This window comes from Schistocerca piceifrons, chromosome 3, assembly GCF_021461385.2.
Source record: "Schistocerca piceifrons isolate TAMUIC-IGC-003096 chromosome 3, iqSchPice1.1, whole genome shotgun sequence".
Taxonomy (NCBI): domain Eukaryota; kingdom Metazoa; phylum Arthropoda; class Insecta; order Orthoptera; family Acrididae; genus Schistocerca; species Schistocerca piceifrons.
The window spans coordinates 830,170,688-830,191,434 of NC_060140.1; the positions used below are offsets into that span (position 1 = coordinate 830,170,688).

Here is a 20,747-nt window from a genome sequence, read left to right on the forward strand (position 1 = left end):
CCGATGCGTATCTCACGCCTTCGGTGCCTCTAAAAAGGTCTTCAAGGGTCTGCAATTCCAGTCGGACAAGGATGTGCAGCATGTAGTTAAGAATTTTTTCATGCAGTACGACACGGTGTTTTCAAAACGGGAATGTTCAACTTGGTGCATCGGTGGGATCATTGCCTCAATGCTTCACAGCGATTTTGCCTGATTGGCATGCCGATTCTGGGGACAGTACGACCTTCGAACGGGACCTTTTTGATCGCCCCTTATGCAGAATATACGTTAAGGATCCCAACACAGTACCCTGGAGCAAGTCTAAACTTACTTCTTTCCGAAATAACGTGCTGCGTCCTCCCTTCCCAATAAGTCCTCAGTGCAACCACGATTTTCATTTGATACACTAAAGACCGTACCTTAGTTAACTAATATTGGTGTGGATCTGACGGAAATTCTTTCCTGAGGTCATGAACCGAGCCTAAGGCTTCCACTCAGTTGCTTCTTGAAAAGTCTGGTACAACAATTGAAGATAGCAAAGCGAAAGCCAGCGTTTTAAATTTAACATTCAAGAAATCGTTCACACAGGAGAATCGTACAAACATACCGTCATTTGACCATCGGACAGCTTCCCGTCGTAATGAAACAACTGCAAGTTTTGAAGGCAAATAAATCACCAGATCGGGATGGAGTCAAAATTCTGTTTTACAGAGAGTACCCTATAGCATTAGCCCCTCATCTGGTCTGCATTTATCGTGAATCTCTCGCCCAGCAGGAAGTCCCAAGCGACTTGAAAAAAAGCGCAGGTGACTCCAAAAGAAGGGAACGGCAAAAGGCCGGCCGCTGCGACCGAGTGGTTCTAGCACTTCAGTGCGGAACGGCGTGGCTGCTACGGTCGCAGGTTCCAATCCTTCCTCGGGCATGGATGTGTGTGATGTCCTTAGGTTAGTTAGGTTTAAGTAGTTCTAAGTCTAGGGGACTGATGACCTCAGATGTAAAGTCCCATAGTACTGAGAGCCATTTGAACCATTTTTGAACCGCAAAATTACAAATCAATATCCGTAACTTCGGTTTGCTGCAATCATATTTTTGCTTCCAATATAATAAACTTTCCTGAGACTGGGAACCGTATGTCCACGAATAAGCATGGTTTCAGAAAACATCGCTCGTGAGAAACTCAGCTTGTCCTTTTCTCCCACGGTATACTGAGAACTATGGATGAAGGGGAACAGGCAGACTTGCATATTTCTAGATTTTCGGAAGGCGCTCTACACGGTGCCCCATTGTAACCTGTTAACGAAGATACGAGCATATGGAATACGTTCTCACATATGTGAGTGGCTCGACCACTTAAGTTATCAAACACTGTGTGTTGTCCTCGACGGCGAGTGTTCATCAGAGACAAGGGTACCGTCAGGAGTGTCCCAGGGATGTGACAGGGCTGATAGCAGCGCTGTTTGCGGACAGTGTGGGCAACAATCTGCAGTTGTTTGCTGATGACCCTGTTGTGTACGCTAAGATGTTGTTTAATTTAATTAATTTGTGGTAAGTCCTATGGGACCAAACTGCTGAGGTCATCGGTCCCTAAGCTTACACACTACTTACTCTAACTTTAACTTACGTTAGGGACAACACACAGGCACATACCCGAGGGAGAACTCGAACCTCCGACGGGGAGAGCCGCACGGACCGTGACAAGGCGCCCAAGACCGCGCGGCTACCCCGCGTGGTATAACAAGGGGACCCTCCATACTGTAAATCATGGATTCTTTTCGCTTCAAATATGTTGTAGAGGCACTTACCCTGAGTACCTGGCTATCCGGTTTTTTAGTGACTGGCCTTGGTTTTTGAGGAAATCGTTTTTTAAGTTCATTACGCGCTTCGTATACCCGTAACATTAAATATACTTCGAGCAAGTCAGCGTAGCGAAGCAGTAAAGGTTCACACCTACCACACTGGAGGTACCGTGTTCGAATCCTGCGACCATATGTTTTTTTATGTATGCGAGAACCGTCCGGAAAAATTGGTCCTAACGTTCAAAACCGAGTAGACGAAGTAATTGGGAAATACAGAAATGTAGTCGTGTATTGCAGGAAATCCTTGAAGTTCACGAAACTGGTGTACGAACAATTTTTGCGTTCTATAGTTCTTCCATATGTGGGATGGAAAAATTTTTTGTACGTTATCGATTCGTGAGGAGGGCAAACCGATTCAACTTTATACGATCATCTATTCACTGATGAGAGGAAATCGAGCACCTGCACCCTAAAAGTGGTCCCGCCAAAGTGCCCTTCTTATTGCCAGCGCTGCGATATTTATTTTTACCGACAGGTGAAAATTTTCACCAAAATTATTCAGAATGCTCCCGACTTGATGAATGCCAATAGAGAGATCACTTCTAGGGAACATTCGATAAAATTACATTCGCTAATCCTACACCAATTCAGCGCACCTAATTTTGAAAGCATGATTAGATATGCGTGGTTCGCATCGAAATTAGCGGATGGAAGAGAAATCTTTTTGAATGCAAAAGAATTGGGTTTTCCGGTATCGCTCATGAAGAAATCGTGCGCCTGCAAGACGGTTGCTTTCATAAAATGCGCGTGGTGTTGCGAACATTTGTGCTTCGGTTGTTTCTAAGATAAGTATCACCTACAATATTGTTCTGGCACACCAAGCAATGTGGACGATGAAAAATAAGATTTTGTGATATTGTATGACAGAAAAAATGAATAACTGAATATATCTTTATAATTTCGCACACCTTACACTGTGTTGATATTCTTTGAAATAAAATTGAAAAATTCGGTCGATTTTGAAAAAAAAAGTACACAAGCAGGATTAGAACACGGTACTTCTAGCGCGGTTGCCGTGAACCTTACCGCTGCGCTACGCTGACTTGCTCGGCAGACACAGTATTACGAATATACAAATCGCGCAATGAACTTCAAAATCGATTTTCTCAAAAACCAAGGCACGTCGCTAAAAAACTGGTTAGCCAGGTACTCAGGGTAAGTGCCTCTACAACATATTTGAAGCGCATAAAAATCCGTGATTTTCAGTATGGAGGGTCTCCTTGTTGTTGTAGTTGATTGACTGTAGAACGATACATGACGACTTAGACAAAATTTCTAGTCGGTGCGATGAATTGCAGTTAGTTCTTAATGTGGAAAAACGTAAGCTGATATGGATGAATAGGAAGATCAAACGTGTAAAGTTCGGATACAGTATTACTAGTGTCCTGCTTGACACAGTCAAGTTCTTTAAATATCTGGGCGTAATGTTACAAAGTGGTATGAAATGGAACGAGCGTGTGAGAACTGTGGCAGGGTCGGCGAATGGTCGACTTCGGCTTATTGAAAGAATTTTAGGAGAAAGTGGTTCACCTGTAAAGCAGACCCCATGTAGGACGCTGGTGCGACCTACACTTGAGAACTGCTCCAGTGTTTCGGATCCGTACCAGGTCGGACAGAAGGAAAAGATCGAAGCAAGTCAGAGGCGGCCTGCCAGATTCGTTGCCGGTAGGTTCGAATAACACGTGTTACGGAGATGCTTCGGGAACTCAAAAGGGAGTCCCTGGAGGTATGGCGACGTTCTTTTCGAGAAACACTATCGAGGAAATTTAGAGAACCGCCATTAGAAGCTGACTACCGAAAGATTCTGCTGCCGCCAACATGCATTTCGCGTAAGCACCACGGAGATAAATACGAGAATTTAGGGCTCATGTGTTGTTGCGGTCTTCAGTCTAGAGACTGGTTTGATGCAGCTCTGCTACTCTATGCTGTGCAAGCTTCTTCATCTCCGAGTAACTACTGCAACCAATATCCTTCTCAATCTGCTTGGTTTATTCATCTCTTGGTCTCCCTGTATGATTTTTACCCTCCACGCTTCCCTTCATCACTAAATTGGTGATCACTTGATGCCGCAGAACGTGTCCTACTAACCGATCCCTTCTTCTAGTCAAGTTGTGCCACAAATTCCTCTTCTCCCCGATTCTATTCAGTACCTCCTCATTAGTTACGTGATCTACCCATCTAATCTTCAGCATTATTTTGTAGCACCACATTTCAAAAGCTTCGATTCTCTTCTTGTCTAAACTATTTATCGTCCATGTTTCACATCCATACATGCCTACATTCCATAAAAATACTTTTAGAAAAGACTTGCTGGCACTTAAATCTATACTCGATGTTAACAAATTTCTCTTCTTCAGAAACGCTTTTCTTTCCATTGCTAGTCTACATTTTATATCCCCTCTACTTCGACAATAATCAGTTATTTTGCTCCCCAAATAGCAGCACTCATCCACTACTTTAAGTGTTTCATTTCCTAATCTAATTCCCTTAGCATCACCTGATTTTATTAGACTATCCATTTCCTTTTTTAAATTTTCTAACCTACCTGCCCGATTAAGGGATCTGACATTCCACCCTCCGATCCGTAGAACGCCAGTTTTCTTTCTCCTGATAACGACGTCCTCCCGAGTAGTCCCCGCCCGGAGATCCGAATGGGGGATTATTATACCTCCGGAATATTTTACCCAAGAGGACACCATCATCATTTAACCACACAGTAAAGCTGCATGTCCCCGGGAAAAATTATGGCTGTAGTTTCCCCTTGTTTTCAGCGGTTCGCAGTACCAGCACAGCAAGGCCTTTTTGGTTAATGTTACAAGGCCAGATCAGTCAGTCGCCCAGACTGTTGCCACTGCAGCTACTGAAAAGGCTGCTGCCCCTCTTGAGGAACCACACGTTTGTCTGGCCTCTCAACAGATACCTCTCCGTTGTGGTTGCACCTCCGGTATGGCTAACTGTATCACTGAGGCACGCAAGGCTCCCCACGAACGGTAAGGTCCACGGTTCATGAGGGGGGATTAGGGCTCATACGGAGGCATATAGATAGTCATTTTTGTTTGAGTCTATTTGCGAGTGGAACAGGAAATGAAATTTCTAGTAGTGGTACAGGATAACTCCCGCCACGCACCTTACAGTGGCTGACGGAGTGTCTGTGTGGACGTGGATGTCGAAAAACTGTATCTACCTGTCTCCTCTGATCGTAGCTTTCAGGTTTTGACGTGAGAAAAAATACGAGGAGGATTTCGCAAGGCTGGTGGCAGAGAAGTGGTTCCGGGCAGTGCGACTACCCACAGGTTGTTGTCTTGCGTTGACCCAGCAAGGGACTTTTTGCTCTGTTGCCCGTCTATTCTACACTCCTGGAAATTGAAATAAGAACACCGTGAATTCATTGTCCCAGGAAGGGGAAACTTTATTGACACATTCCTGGGGTCAGATACATCACATGATCACACTGACAGAACCACAGGCACATAGACACAGGCAACAGAGCATGCACAATGTCGGCACTAGTACAGTGTATATCCACCTTTCGCAGCAATGCAGGCTGCTATTCTCCCATGGAGACGATCGTAGAGATGCTGGATGTAGTCCTGTGGAACGGCTTGCCATGCCATTTCCACCTGGCGCCTCAGTTGGACCAGCGTTCGTGCTGGACGTGCAGACCGCGTGAGACGACGCTTCATCCAGTCCCAAACATGCTCAATGGGGGACAGATCCGGAGATCTTGCTGGCCAGGGTAGTTGACTTACACCTTCTAGAGCACGTTGGGTGGCACGGGATACATGCGGGCGTGCATTGTCCTGTTGGAACAGCAAGTTCCCTTGCCGGTCTAGGAATGGTAGAACGATGGGTTCGATGACGGTTTGGATGTACCGTGCACTATTCAGTGTCCCCTCGACGATCACCAGTGGTGTACGGCCAGTGTAGGAGATCGCTCCCCACACCATGATGCCGGGTGTTGGCCCTGTGAGCCTCGGTCGTATGCAGTCCTGATTGTGGCGCTCACCTGCACGGCGACAAACACGCATACGACCATCATTGGCACCAAGGCAGAAGCGACTCTCATCGCTGAAGACGACACGTCTCCATTCGTCGCGACACCACTGGAGGCGGGCTGCACGATGTTGGGGCGTGAGCGGAAGACGGCCTAACGGTGTGCGGGACCGTAGCCCAGCTTCATGGAGACGGTTGCGAATGGTCCTCGCCGACACCCCAGGAGCAACAGTGTCCCTAACTTGCTGGGAAGTGGCGGTGCGGTCCCCTACGGCACTGCGTAGGATCCTACGGTCTTGGCGTGCATCCGTGCGTCGCTGCGGTCCGGTCCCAGGTCGACGGGCACGTGCACCTTCCGCCGACCACTGGCGACAACATCGATGTACTGTGGAGACCTCACGCCCCACGTGTTGAGCAATTCGGCGGTACGTCCACCCGGCCTCCCGCATGCCCACTATACGCCCTCGCTCAAAGTCCGTCAACTGCACATACGGTTCACGTCCACGCTGTCGCGGCATGCTACCAGTGTTAAAGACTGCGATGGAGCTCCGTATGCCACGGCAAACTGTCTGACACTGACGGCGGCGGTGCACAAATGCTGCGCAGCTAGCGCCATTCGACGGCCAACACCGCGGTTCCTGGTGTGTCCGCTGTGCCGTGCGTGTGATCATTGCTTGTACAGCCCTCTCGCAGTGTCCGGAGCAAGTATGGTGGGTCTGACACACCGGTGTCAATGTGTTCTTTTTTCCATTTCCAGGAGTGTATGTTGCAATTCGCGGCTGCCCGCGGCGACCCTGTCCTCAAAACGATGTCGCCCGTGGCAGGCGACTCTGCCGGCGTGGGCTTTCCCTCAAATCGAGCTACTCGTGGTCTGCCTTCGACATGGCGACAGGTGGGAATCCCTACGTCTGCAAGACGAAGTGTTCCATCCGGTGCACAACCTCGATTTGGTCGATATCATACGCATCGATATCGGATGTCTTGAAAACGGTGGTGTCGACGGCCACTACGTTGACCAGGACAAGCCCTGACGACACATCGCTAACGTGATACGCTGAAGTATTCTTATCTCCGTAGCGATACGAGAGCTGTCTCATTAACAACATTCATCCGTAATTCAGTTGGTTATTGATGTATTCGAAACACACACCGATATAGCAGAACTTCGTGGCCACCGATCACAGCGAGAATAATGCCTTCTGGTGCTGCTTTGGGTACGTGACGCTGAAAGAACGGTACAGGACTACTATAAATGATTCATTTGCTTTCAGTGCTCTATATTTTCCAAAGTATTACATGCCCAAATATGAATTATGCATGAATACAACCGTAAACTCACCAAGTTTGCATTATTTGTCCTACAAATGTTCCTGATCGCACTGCACTCGTCCAAAAGGTAATGAAGTTCGTTTCATGTCTTATGTGACATCATTCCCTCACAGCAGCATTCATGCTTTCTCTGAGCTCTTCCAGTGTTCTAGGCCGTGTGGTATGTGAGCACCGTTCTTACTGTACCCCCAAAGCACAAACCGTTATGTCAGACGACCTGGGGGAAGGAGGGGGGGAGGAGCAGAGAGAACAAGGGCCACGTCATCATCACTACACCCAATCATCCAGCGATGCGCAAGTTCGTCGTTTAGGCCAATATTACACTATCAAATCTCTTTGTCAAATATCTTTGTCCAATATCTTTGTCAAAGATATTTGATGGTGTAATAGGGAACTTTGTCAAATGTCGTCCAATATTTGATCAAAGAAGTCGCTTGTCTTCTGTTCACTGCAATGTGATATGTTGCTACATGGAGCGCTAGCATCGCTGCATTCTGTCGTCTGTAGTGTTTTTATAAACATTGCGGGTAAATACAATTGGTGTGTGCCGACAACTACAAAATTAATAGAGGTGTATAAAGCTGATGAGGCGCTTTACAACGTGAGGCACACGGAATACAAAAATAGATTACGAAGATTGGAGACCTGACCTAACCTAACCCTCTCCTGTAGCAAGGAATCGGAGTGTTACAGTGAGCCTGTCTTCTGCAGATGTAGCAGTTCTTAAGTGAAAATTGTGCTTTGTGATATGAGGATACACTTCATTGAGCACATACAGAAACGTATGCTCATCAATTCTTAAATAATTGATGTACGACTTGGTGTCCTCCACTATAAGCTCACGTAACAAGTTTTGTTGAATGCTTTTATTTGACGAAAAATATGATGACAGTGTAATACCCCTTCTAGCGCTGCGTCAAAGATCTTTGTCAAATATATTTGACGGAATATTTGATCACATTTTTGATCGAATCTTTGACAAAGAAATTTGATAGTGTAATACCGGCCTTAGGGAGCGATGCACATCGATACTCCAATGAGGAGGTGCCTTGTCTTCTCGGAAGATAATATTCTTGAAATCTGCCGTCAGTTGTGGAAACGACCACAACTGCGACGTAAGAGGTAGCTGTCACAAACTTCTCACGGAAGAAAAACGGCCCGTACAGGTAACACTGCACAGAAAATATCAGTGTCCGCTAAATCTCCTTCATGAGACATAACTTCACGAGGATTTTCAGTGTCCCACACTCCCACGTCGTGACGATTAACCTAACCATGTAAATGGAAGGAACGTCCACTTACAGGCCAAACATTCATCCTCAAGCGCTTCCTGCACTGTGATGCAACCTTTGAGGCGCCGGCCATAATGTTCCGGTTTTAATTGTTGCACGAGCTGCAGACGTTAAGGTTTTAAATGTAACAGCATGCATGCTTTCTGAGTCATCAGTATACTGACTGATTTGATGCGGCCCGCCACGAATTCTTCTCCTGTGCCACTTTTTTATCTCAGAGTAGCACTTGCTACCTACGCCCATCAGTTATTTGCTGGATGTATTCCAGTCTCTGTCTTCCTCTACAGTTTTTGCCCTCTACAGCTCCCTCCAGTACTCGTACCATAAGTTATTCCCTGACGTCTTAACATATGTCCTATCATCCTATCCCTTCTCCTCGTCAGTGTTCTTCATATATTCCTTTCCTCTCCGATTCCGCGCAGAACCTGATCATTCCTTACCTCATCAGTCTATCAAATTTTCAACATTCGTCTGTAGTACCATATCTGAAATGCTTCGGTTCTTTCTGTTCCGGTTTTCCCATAGTCCATGTTTCACTACCATACAATGCTATGCTCCAAACGTACATTCTCAGAAATTTCAACCTCAAATTAAGGTCTGTGTTGGATACTAGTAGATTTCTCCTCGCCAGGAATGGTTCACAAAACGTAAATAAACCAAAGAGCATGCCTAAAGTTGTGTTCAAAGAGTTTGTGTTGGGGCAGAGAGTTTCTTTGTCTAGCACTTACATTGCACATTGATGACAGTAAGTGTGTATCAATTTATATTATATTCATTACTGAAAAAATAACATCTATTTATAATGCAAAATTGACGTGTGAAATTACGTTTGGCGTTGACATAAACTTCGATCATTATTTATGAGATAAACGTTGGAGCTCTGCATGAAGCTTTTTTTAAAGGTAAGTTTTGTGGGCATTTGTAAGGAGGGGTAGGGGAAATGGGTCGGGGGGGGGGGGAGGAAAGAGAGAGAGAGAGAGAGAGAGAGTGTGTACTTTGTTCTGACTTGTTTAGATTTTCAGTTTTAAAGATTCTTTGAAATTTTGAAAAGTATGGGTTGTTTGCTGAGTCAATTTGTCCGTTGTTGCAGAACTGGGAGTTCCAGATCTACGTGAACAACCGGTCCAACAGCTTCGCCAGGGACGGCTACCTCAACATTCGCCCCACCCTGACCTCTGACCAATACGGAGAGGCCTTCCTGTCCAGCGGCACCATAGACCTCAACGGCGGCTCGCCTGCCGATGAGTGAGTATGCGCCGAAACGCTCACGGCCGTGTAACTGCGTCTACTGCTGAGCTTGTAACGATTGACAAGTAATCCGTTTACGACTGTGGACACCCACACAGACACGAGCTCCGGAGAGCTTTTACATAGATGAAGCTCTGAATATTGAAGCTATACCTTGTTATATGAATGTTCATGAACCAATAGTCAGTTCTGTAACACTGTCTGCTGACGAAATAATGGCAGGAGAACACAGTACAGAAAATCGGCGCAACGTGAAATTAATATGCATAGGTTGCGTACCTGAACATCCAACAGTGTGTAGACACACTCAAAATCCTCTCAAAATTACCAAGTGTAAATGTCGACACCTTGTAGCTGAACACAGAGCCATGAGGTGACTTCCTTAGAATTTTATCAGAACATCCATACCTGAAAATGGTCTAGGACAGACAACACCTCACCAAGTAATTCAATAGTAAGGTAGTACAAGAATTAAATCGACACGTACTATTACAACAGCTATGACCTTGCTACTGTTACAGCACAAATTATTCCATGAAACACCAAAATATAAATTAGAAAAATCTGCCACAGCAAATCTTCTTCCTGGTCTCATCTACGAAACTTACCTTCCACAATGTGATAATTGTAGATGTGGAGATCCAGATGTTTCTTATTCCTCCACGCCATCCTGCACAGATTTCGAGAACATAGATATTGTGAAACCCAACCCGCAGTTTTCTCATACGACGTACTGAAAACCATGGATCAAGACAGTCAGGTAAATACAGTATTTCTCGATTTCCGAAATGCATTTGACTCAGTACCACACCTCCGCTTACTAAGAAAAGTACGATCATATAGGGTATCAGACGAAATAAGTGACTGGATTGGGGATTCTTAGTAGTGAGAACGCATCATGTTGTCTTGGATGGAGAGGCACGGCAGATGTAGAAGTAACTTCAGATGTGCCCCATGGAAGTGTGTTCGGGCCTTTGCTGCTCATGTTTATTATTGATTCGTGGAAGAAACAGAATGTGACTGAATTATTTCTTTATCTATATCGCAGACGATCTACATCTACATCCATATTCTGCGAACCGCTGTGAAGTGCATGGCAGAAGCAGCATCCCACAGTACCAGATATTAGGGCATTTTTCCGTTTCATTCACGTATGGAGCCCGAGAGAAATCATTGTTTCAATACCTCTGTGCGTGCTGTAATTATTCTATCTTATCCTCACGATCACTGTGTGAGCGATACGTAAGGGGTTATATATTCCTGGAATCATCATTCAACGTCAGTTCTATAAATTTTGGAAGGAGGCTTTCTCCGGACAGTTTCCGTCTATCTTTAAGAATCTGCAGCCGGCCAGAGTGGCCGAGCGGTTCTAGGCGTTACAGTCTGGAACAACGCGACCCCTACGGTCGCATGTTCGAATCCTGCCTCGGGCATGGATGTGTGTGGTGTCCTTAGGTTAGTTAGGTTTAAGTAGTTCTAAGTTCTATGGGACTGATGACCTCAGACGTTAAGTCCCATAGGGCTCAGAGCCATTTGAACCCTTTTTTAAGAATTTGACAGATCAGTTCATTCAGCATCTCAGTGACACTCTCCCCGAGTGTCAAACAAACCTGTCAGCATTCGCGCTGCCCTTCTCTGTACGTGTTCGATATCCCCTCGTAGTCCTATCTGGTACAGAACCGATATCCCAGGATAAGTCGCACGAGAGATTTGTAAGCAATCTCCTTTGTAGACTGATTTCATTTTCCTAGTATTCTTCAAATAAACCAAAGTCTGCAACCTGCTTTACCCACGTCTGAACCTATGTGATCGTCCCACTTCATGTATTTGTATGAGTTATTAGAATCCAGCTGTCACCCACTAATATTGTATTGACAGGATGCTATGTTTTTCGTTTTGTTAAGTGTAAAAATATTTTTTTTTATATTTAAAGAAATCTGCCAATCATAGCCCCATTTTGAAATTTTATTAAGGTCTGACTGAATATTTCTACAGCTTCGTTGAGATTCTACTTCTTGTACATAACTGCGCCATCTGCAAAAACGCTGAGGTTACTATTAATATTTTCCGCAAGGAAATTAATACGGAACATGAACAGCAAAGGTTCGAACACACTTCCATGGGGCACAACTGAAGTTACTTCTACATCTGCTGTGCTTCTCCATCCAAGATAATATGCTGCGTTCTCGCTACTAAGAATCCCCAATCCAGTCACTTATTTCGTCTGATACCCCATATGATCGTACTTTTCTTGGTAAGCGGAGGTGTGGTACTGAGTCAAATGCATTTCGGAAATCGAGAAATACTGTATCTACCTGACTGTCTTGATCCATGGTTTTCAGTACGTCGTATGAGAAAAGTGCGGGCTGGGTTTCACATTATCTATCTCCTCGAAATCCATGCAGGATGGCCTGGAGGAGATCGTTCTGTTCGAGATGCCACATTATGTTTGAGCTCATAATATGTTCTAAGATTCTAATTAATAAATCATAAGGATATTAAACTGTAGTTTTTTTAATCACATCTTCTACCCTACTTGAAGACCTGTGTGACCTGTCCTTTCTTCCAACAACTGGGCACAGTTTTTTTCGTTAGAGGGATCTACGATAGATTATAGTTAACAGAGGGTCTAACTCAGCCATGACCTGGGTAAAGATTGTGATAGGGATTCCATAGGACCTGGAGTTCTGTTCCATTTCGTGATTTCAGCATTCAAGGAAGTATAGCTGTGTACGAAAGCCACTTTTAGTTTTCGGTTTAGAATATTACGGCGCCACTTTTGTTTTTCTTCCCAAACAGAACAGCTTATGATGACTTTCTAAGAAGTCGTAACCGGTTATGATATCATTTATGAGACCCGAGTATGGGAACATATGGGGTGAGCACAATGTAAGGAGTGATCAAAAAGTTTGCGTTCGATGGCCGTACAGTCCAGAATGGGTATGTCAGTCAGGAAAAATCGCCGTGAGCACTGAGGCAATAATCCCACCGGCGCACTACGTTCACGATACTCTTTCGGTGAAGCAATGTGTCCTGCTGCGTGAATAAATCCATAACTGTCTGCTGCACTTCCTCCTCTGACAGGAGTCGCCGACCCTTAAAGGCCTTTTTTAAGAGACTGAAGACGCGACAACCGCATAGGAAGAGATAAGGACGATAGGGCGGCTGCTCGAAACACTCCCACTTGCGTTGGCGTAATTTCTGCGTTACGACATCTGCGGTACGGGGATGGGCGTTATCATGCAGTAGCGGCACACCTAGTCGCGCACCATTCCAGAACGGTGGTTTTCGATAGATATGCCGCCCCATATGCATTCTCCTATGGATTTCTACCGGTGTTTGTCCTTCAGCTAAGAAAAGAACAACAGCACGTTGGTCCTGTTTGGAAACTTCAACAGATAGCTTAGCGGCATATCTACCAGGGTGCCATCTGTGTCTACTCTTTTAATAACGAACGCTCGCAGGCAGAAGACGCAGTGTGGTGCAGACGTGTGAAGCAACCAGGAAACCATGCCACGGGGACGCACTCGTGCTTCCTATAGCCAACTGAGCGAGTTTGAAAGGGCTCAAACTGTGGCCCTCCGAATGGCAGGACGGTCCTTTCACAGAGTTGCCACACAAGTTGGACGTGTTGAGCAACGATGCTGGTATCAGTGGCCACTTGAATATTTGGTAATAACGTCGCCATATTTCACCTTTCCGCATTTACCAGCCGCACGTTGTAAGGACACGAATGCCACACTATCCCCTTACCTAGACGTCAGTGCTTATACACTCGCATCTGGGTCGCGCTACGTTGCTTATAAGCTGCAGCAACGCCCTCAAACGGAAACTTTTTGATCGCCTTTTACAAAACTTGCACTATGGTATCTGTGAAAATGAACTCGTGCCCAGGCAAATGTATTTGCTTGAAGAAGAAGCTCGTTCATACAGAACAACTGCGAAAGAAAACCTTTATGTCTTTTTAACAACACCAGAACATAATCAACATATGGCTGGAAAATAGTAAGAGTATGGTGCTATTGGTCTAAACTGACAACATTCGTCTTCAGTAAGTTCGCTATGAATAGAACAAGGAGCAACTGACCGCGGATGCAGGACGCCGGATTTAAAAGTTACGTAGGACGCACCTCGTTGGGCTCTTACACGGTGTATATGCAACCCATCTACATCATTACTCAAAACCCATACCCAAACTTCGCCGGCCGCTGTGGCCGAGTGGTTCTAGGCGCTTCAGTCCGGAACCGCACTGCTGCTACGCTCGCAGGTTCGAATTCTGCCTCGGGCATGTATGTGTGTGATGTCCTTAGGTTAGTTAGGTTTAAGTAGTTCTAAGTCTAGGGGACTGATGACCTCAGATGTTAAGTCCCATAGTGCTCAGAGCCATTTGAACCATTTTTGAACTCCCACACTTCTGCGCTTGGTAGAGGACTCTTCGAACCACTTTCACACTAATTCTCTACCGTTCTACTCTCTAATCGCACGTGAAAAAAATGAACACTTAAACCTTTCCGTGCGAGCTCTGATTTCTCTTATTTTAGTACGATGGTCATTTTTCCTCATGTAGATGGGAGTCTACAAAATATTTTCGCATCGTAGCCATTCTCAACACCGTGGAGGATGATCTTTTGCTATTTGTTGTTAAAGTAAGAAGTGAACCAATTGTGAGCTACTCCCCATATTCCATGATGGTCCAAATTCTGGAGCAATATTTTGTAATCAACACAATCAAAAGCCTTATTAAAATAAAATAAAAATACCTAGCGTTCGAAACCTTTTGTTTAATCCAACCAGTACCTCACACAGAAAAGAGAATGTAGCATTTTCAGTTGTTAAACCACTTCCAAAACGGAACTGCACATTTGATAGCAAATTATCTGAAATAAAATGCTCAATTATCCTTAAATACTCAGTCTTTTCAATAACATTAGCAAACACTGATGGCACAGAAATATGTCTAAAATTGTCTACATTATCCGTTTCTCCCTTTTTATAAAGCCGCTTTACTACTGAATACTTTAATCGTTCGGGAAACTGACAATTCTTCAAGAAAAAATTACAAATATGGCTAAGTACAGGACTAGCATGTCCAGCACAGTACTTCAATACTCTGCTAGGCACTCCATCATATCTATGAGAGTCCTTAGTCTTCAGTGATTTAATTATTGATTCAATCTCTCCCTCTTCAGTATCACAGAGGAGTATTTCATACATCAATCTCGGAAAGGCATTTGCCAAGAGAATTATACGATTCCCTGTAGAAACAAAATTTTTAATTAATTCACCAGCAGTGCTCAGAAAACGATTGTTAAGGGGAGCCGGAACGATGAAAATGAGAAAATTAACGTTTTTTGTTTTTTTTTCACTATAAAATTATTTGAAGTTTTCTGAATAAAACAAATCAAGTTTCACCATTCTAAGTGAATTCTAAGTCTGTTTTTTATCGCTGCAAAGTTGACGCGCCGCGTAAACGGTTGTAGCGACTTGTTGTGTCACCTCTGACGGGGCCGCTCATCGGAGGCCAGCACGCCTGTGCAACATATGCCTGCCAACACCATAACACCTAGTGCACGAAAACGATCATGTTCGACTAGGATCCTGGCGGCAATATGTGCTGCCACCTCTTGCCGTAAGAGGGAACGCTACGCACCCAGGCAGACTGTCGAACATGACCGTTTTGGTGGTCCAGGATTGATGGTCACTTTAAGGAATTCTGCTACCTGGGCAGCAAAAGGACCAATGACGGAAGAAGCAAGGAGGATATCAATAGCAGAGTAGTAATGGCAAAAAGAGCTTTCCTGGCCAAGAGAAGTCTACTAGTATCAAACATAGGCCTCAATTTCAGGTAGAAATTTCTGAGAATGTATGTTTGGAGCACAGCATTGTATGGTAGTGAAAACTGGAATAGAAGATAATCGAAGCATTTCAGATGTGAGAGCATAGACGAATGTTGAAACTTAGTTGGACTGATAAGGTAAGCAGTGAGGAGGTTCTGCGCAAACTCGGAGAGGAAAGGAATATGTGGAGAACACTGACAAGGAGAAGGGACAGGATGACAGAACATGTGTTAAGACATCAGGGAGTGACTTCCAAAGTACTAAGGGTGCTGTAGAGGGCAAAAACTGTAGAGGAACATGGAGAAGGGAATACATCCAGCAAATAATTGAGGGCGTATGTTGCAAGTGCGACTCTGAGATGAAGAGGAGAGCAGTTCGTGGCGGGCCGCATGAAACCAGTCAGAAGACCTATAACTCGAAAAAAAGGTACTATACTGTAACAGCTATTTATATGTACGCTTCAGCTAGTACACCCAAAACTCCAGGTGTCAGACATTCAGATCGGTACCAAACGCTGTGTATCGATAATCAACTAAAACCCCTATTTACTATCTGTATAGTTAACACCACACCTATCTATACAAATGTGCTCTACACGTTTCAACTAACGAAGTGAAAGCAGAATGCCAAAAGAACATTGCTACAAACTCCGAAAAGTCCTTTTACATGGCAATAAAATGTTCTCCCATATAACTATTTCACGCGTAATCTTAAAAAAAATTACCACCACTACCACAGATCTTCACATTAACTTCTCACAGTTGCGCTCTCCCTACACTCCATAGTTCTGGTGTCATTTTTAATTGTCGTTTACGCATCTTCTACTGGACGGCAGCACGAACTAAATCTGTGTTTTGGTTGATATTCTATCTACCTACAACTTTTGGTACCTATCTGAGTGCCGGAAATCTGGAGGTTTGGGTATAAGCAGTGAGACATTGTGGGAAAGTTACTTTTGTCCTTGCACACCTGTGTACTTCTCTCTTTACATCTAACGAACAGAAGTCATGTTCACTCTTTAGGCAGCACAACTGCTAAAAACATCCAAGTATAAAACTACCTGCAAATAGAGGAAAAAACTTTAACATTTGTGTGAATTGCAGTCAATTTCAAGATTTTAAAATTACTTAGAGGTTGTCTTGTAAACAATTTACAAACGCTAATTTCTGGGAAGGAAGCAGGAAGTTGTCAACTCGTAACATGTAAACATTAAATTCTATTTTGTGTTTATTGTTTTGTCGTGATTCATTAAGTATGTACAACATTTTAAACATTGGCAAACGTAATTGGTTTTCCTAAGAGTTGCTCATACAACAATAGTGGCACAATGCAGCACCATTAGCTTTCTTCGTGTTTGTTTTGAATCTAATATGAAGGTAAGTAAAGTGAAGTCGTATGGCACAAATAGATGGGACTCTGAAGGGCAGGTTCAGCCTCCTAATTGGAAAGGACTTTCCCTATCCTTCGCGTCTGCAGGCACCTTTCCTCTGCAAAGTATGAGAGCTGCATGCGCAAGTGTATCTGTTAAGTGTAGGTGTCTGTGATGTGTGTGTGTGTGTGTGGGTGGTTGGGTTGGTGGGTGGGTGGGTGTAGTGTAGTGTGATGTGTTTGAATGAAGAGAGAAGAGAGAAGGTGAAACCCAGCGCCGGCACATAGCATATTCTTCTCGGAGATCACCAATGGGGCCACCGAGCTCAACGTCACCAGCCGATGTACGGATCACCATCAACAGCGTCACGAGACACTGCGGAGAGGTCTGGAATCTAGTTCAGGATGGTGGAGAACGAGCTGGTGATCAGAAACTCTACGCTGCCACCTCTCCTTCCCTTGCCAGCCAAATGCTTTCTTCCACCACCAGAATTCCAATCGGCTAACCAGTGCCACCCAATTGGCATCCATTAGTGACGTCAACTACGGAGGCATGTATCCAATATGAATACACCCAGTAGCAGTAAATAGTTTTTTCGGTTGCAAATCGAAAGGAAAAGTACACACACTATTTATGGCACCATCTTTTAGCGGCTGTGTGTCAGCTCCTGGTCGAAAGATGTAGGTGCTTTTTTGTAAAATGATTGTAGCAAATGGCGCTAAATTTCAACTGAGTGTAGTATTATCTTCGTTCTGCGCACGCCCATTCCCTTAGAAGTTCTGGGCGCCGGTGACGAAATCTGAAAAGACTTTAAAGATATTTGTAGTTTATCGACCATAATTTCCTTCACAATATATTTAAGCATATGTAACTTACTTGTCGAATTGAATTCAATTTCGTGCCGTCCATTTGTATACAGCACTATTTTTTTAAAACAAAACATAATCACTCTAAAGTCACAAGCAGCAAAATCACAACCAGCCATGAATGCCACTTTCCAATATGGCGGCTCCACCAAAGACCGTCACGGATTTCTAGGCAAAAAGCACCTTTATGTTATCTCTCCAGTTGAGTGTTAAGCCCACTGGTCTGAAGCAGAATGCCGGTTGGTGTTGCAGGTGCACCAACCCGTCATTCTACGGCTGCTCGCGCACCGGCACTGCTACCAACATCCTGAACCCGGTGACGTCGGCGCGCTTGCGCACCGTCAACTCCTTCAGCTTCCGCTACGGCCGCGTCGAGGTGCGCGCCAAGTTGCCCGCCGGCGACTGGCTCTGGCCCGGTGAGTAGGCCTGCTTGCCGCCGCTTTCCTCAGATGCCGGCTAACCACACTCTGGGTACATATGTACACGAGGAAGCAGAGTCTGCAGGATGGCGAACCACCACTGCAAGTGTTCCACAGGGATCGATATTTGGACCACTCTTGTTATACATACAGGGTGTTACAAAAAGGTACGGCCAAACTTTCAGGAAACATTCCTCACACACAAAGAAAGAAAATATGTTATGTGGACATGTGTCCAGAAACGCTTACTTTCCATGTTAGAGCTCAGTTTATTACTTCTCTTCAAATCACATTAATCATGGAATGGAAACGCACAGCAACAGAACGTACCAGCGTGACTTCAAACACTTTGTTACATGAAATGTTCAAAATGCCCTCCGTTAGCGAGGATACACGCATCTACCCTCCGTCGCATGGAATCCCTGATGCGCTGATGCAGCGCTGGAGAATGGCGTATTGTATCACAGCCGTCCACAATACGAGCACGAAGAGTTTCTACGTTTGGTACCAGGATTGCGTAGACAAGAGCTTTCAAATGCCCCTGTAAATGAAAGTCAAGAGGGTTGAGGTCAGTAGAGCGTGGAGGCCATGGAATTGGTCCGCCTCTACCAATCTATCGGTCACTGAATCTGTTGTTGAGAAGCGTACAAACACATCGACTGAAATGTGCAGGAGCTGCATCATGCATGAACCACATGTTGTGTCGTACTTGTAAAGGCACATGTTCTAGCAGCACAGGTAGCGTATGCCGTATGAAATCATGATAACGTGCTCCAATGAGCGTAGGTGGAAGAACATTCGGCCCATCAGGACGTCACCAACAATGCCTGCCCTAACGTTCACAGAAAATCTGTGTTGATGACGTGATTGCACAATTGCGTGCGGATTCTCGTCTCTCAATTTACAATTTGATCACGTTGGAATGAAGCCTCATCCGTAAAGAGAACATTTGCACTGAAATGTGGATTGACACACTGTTGGATGAACCATTCGCAGAAGTGTACCCGTGGGGGGCAATCAGCTACTGATAGTGCCTGCACACGCTGTACATGGTACGGAAACAACTGGTTCTCCCGCAGCACTCTCCATACAGTGACGTGGTCAACGTTACCTTGTACAGCAGTAACTTCTCTGACGCTGACATTAGGGTTATCGTCAACTGCACGAAGAATTGCCTCGTCCATTGCAGGTGTCCTCGTCGTTCTAGGTCTTCCCCAGTCGCGAGTCATAGGCTGGAATGTTCCGTGCTCCCTAAGACGCCGATCAATTGCTTCGAACGTCTTCCTGTCGGGAAACCTTCGTTCCGGAAATCTGTCTTGATACAAACGTATCGCGCCACGGCTATTGCCCCGTGATAATCCATACATCAAATGGGCATCTGCCAACCCCGCATTTGTAAACATTGCACTGACTGCAAAACCACGTTCGTGATGAACACTAACCTGTTGATGCTACGTACTGATGTGCTTGATGGTAGTACTGTAGAGCAATGAGTCGCATGTCAACACAAGCACCGAAGTCAATATTACCCTCCTTCAATTGGGCCAACTGGCGGTGAATCGAGAAAGTACAGTACATACTGACGAAACTCAAATGAGCTCTAACATGGAAATTAAGCGTTTCCGGACACATGTCCACATAACATCTTTTCTTTATTTGTGTGTGAGGAATGTTTCCTGAAAATTTGGCCGTACCTTTTTGTAACACCCTGTATACAATGCCATTAAAAAAAAAAAAAATAAATAAATAAATAAAACACCCAGGAAGAGGAAACGAAATGAAACTTCACTGGTTGACAGAGTATTTCATATCCTTTGATTTATGTATTTATGTGATAGAAAAATCGAGTCAACGTTACAGACAACTTCCCAGTGTGAGCCAACCTGTCAGTATGACGTAGCAGCCCCTCTGGTCTGGATTTATGCACTAATTCAACTGCGAATGGTGCATTAAAGCCGTTGTGTCCTCTCCTGAGGCAAACTGGCCCACAACTGTTGTAACCGACCTCTGATATCCTGGATACTGCCAATGTGATGGAGCAGACTAGCCAGCTGGCCCCATACACTTTCTATTGAGGAGAGATGTGGGGATCTTTCTGGCCAAAAGAGCACCTGAACATCATATAGACAGTTCACAAAGACACGTTCCATGTGACGACATGTACTGTCCTGTTGAAAAGTGGCCTCAAGACGCTGTTGTGTGAGAAGTAACATATGAGGACATAGGATGTGTGTAACATACTGTTGCGCCGCCAGAGTTCTCTCAAATACTACCAGATGTGTCCTGAATTCATATACAATGACTCGTTGCACCATGCCTCTCCAAAACTTTGGGAGAATGGGATTTCTCTGTGGGCCGCTACCATACTCAAAAGTGGACATCAGGGGTATACAGAACCGCAATTCATCACTGGACACAATGGGAAGCAACTCGTCGATATTCCATTCTTCCCAGTCATGACACGACTCCAGATGCAGCCATTTGCGTTGTGGTGAAGACCGCAATTTATACATGGGACAGTAAATACGTAGTCCAGCTGATCGGTGACGAATGACACAA

The 20,747-nt window shown here is 44.9% G+C and overlaps 1 protein-coding gene across 1 annotated transcript in view; it reads left to right on the forward strand.

Moving 5' to 3' along the window:
- LOC124788180 (beta-1,3-glucan-binding protein-like) overlaps positions 1-20,747 on the forward strand; it is a 66,893-nt gene that overhangs the window by 7,900 nt on the left and 38,246 nt on the right. Inside the window, exons 2-3 of the mRNA XM_047255335.1 lie at positions 9,540-9,694; positions 18,022-18,185. Coding sequence (XP_047111291.1) covers positions 9,540-9,694; positions 18,022-18,185 — 319 coding nt within the window. The remainder of the gene's footprint in view (positions 1-9,539; positions 9,695-18,021; positions 18,186-20,747) is intronic.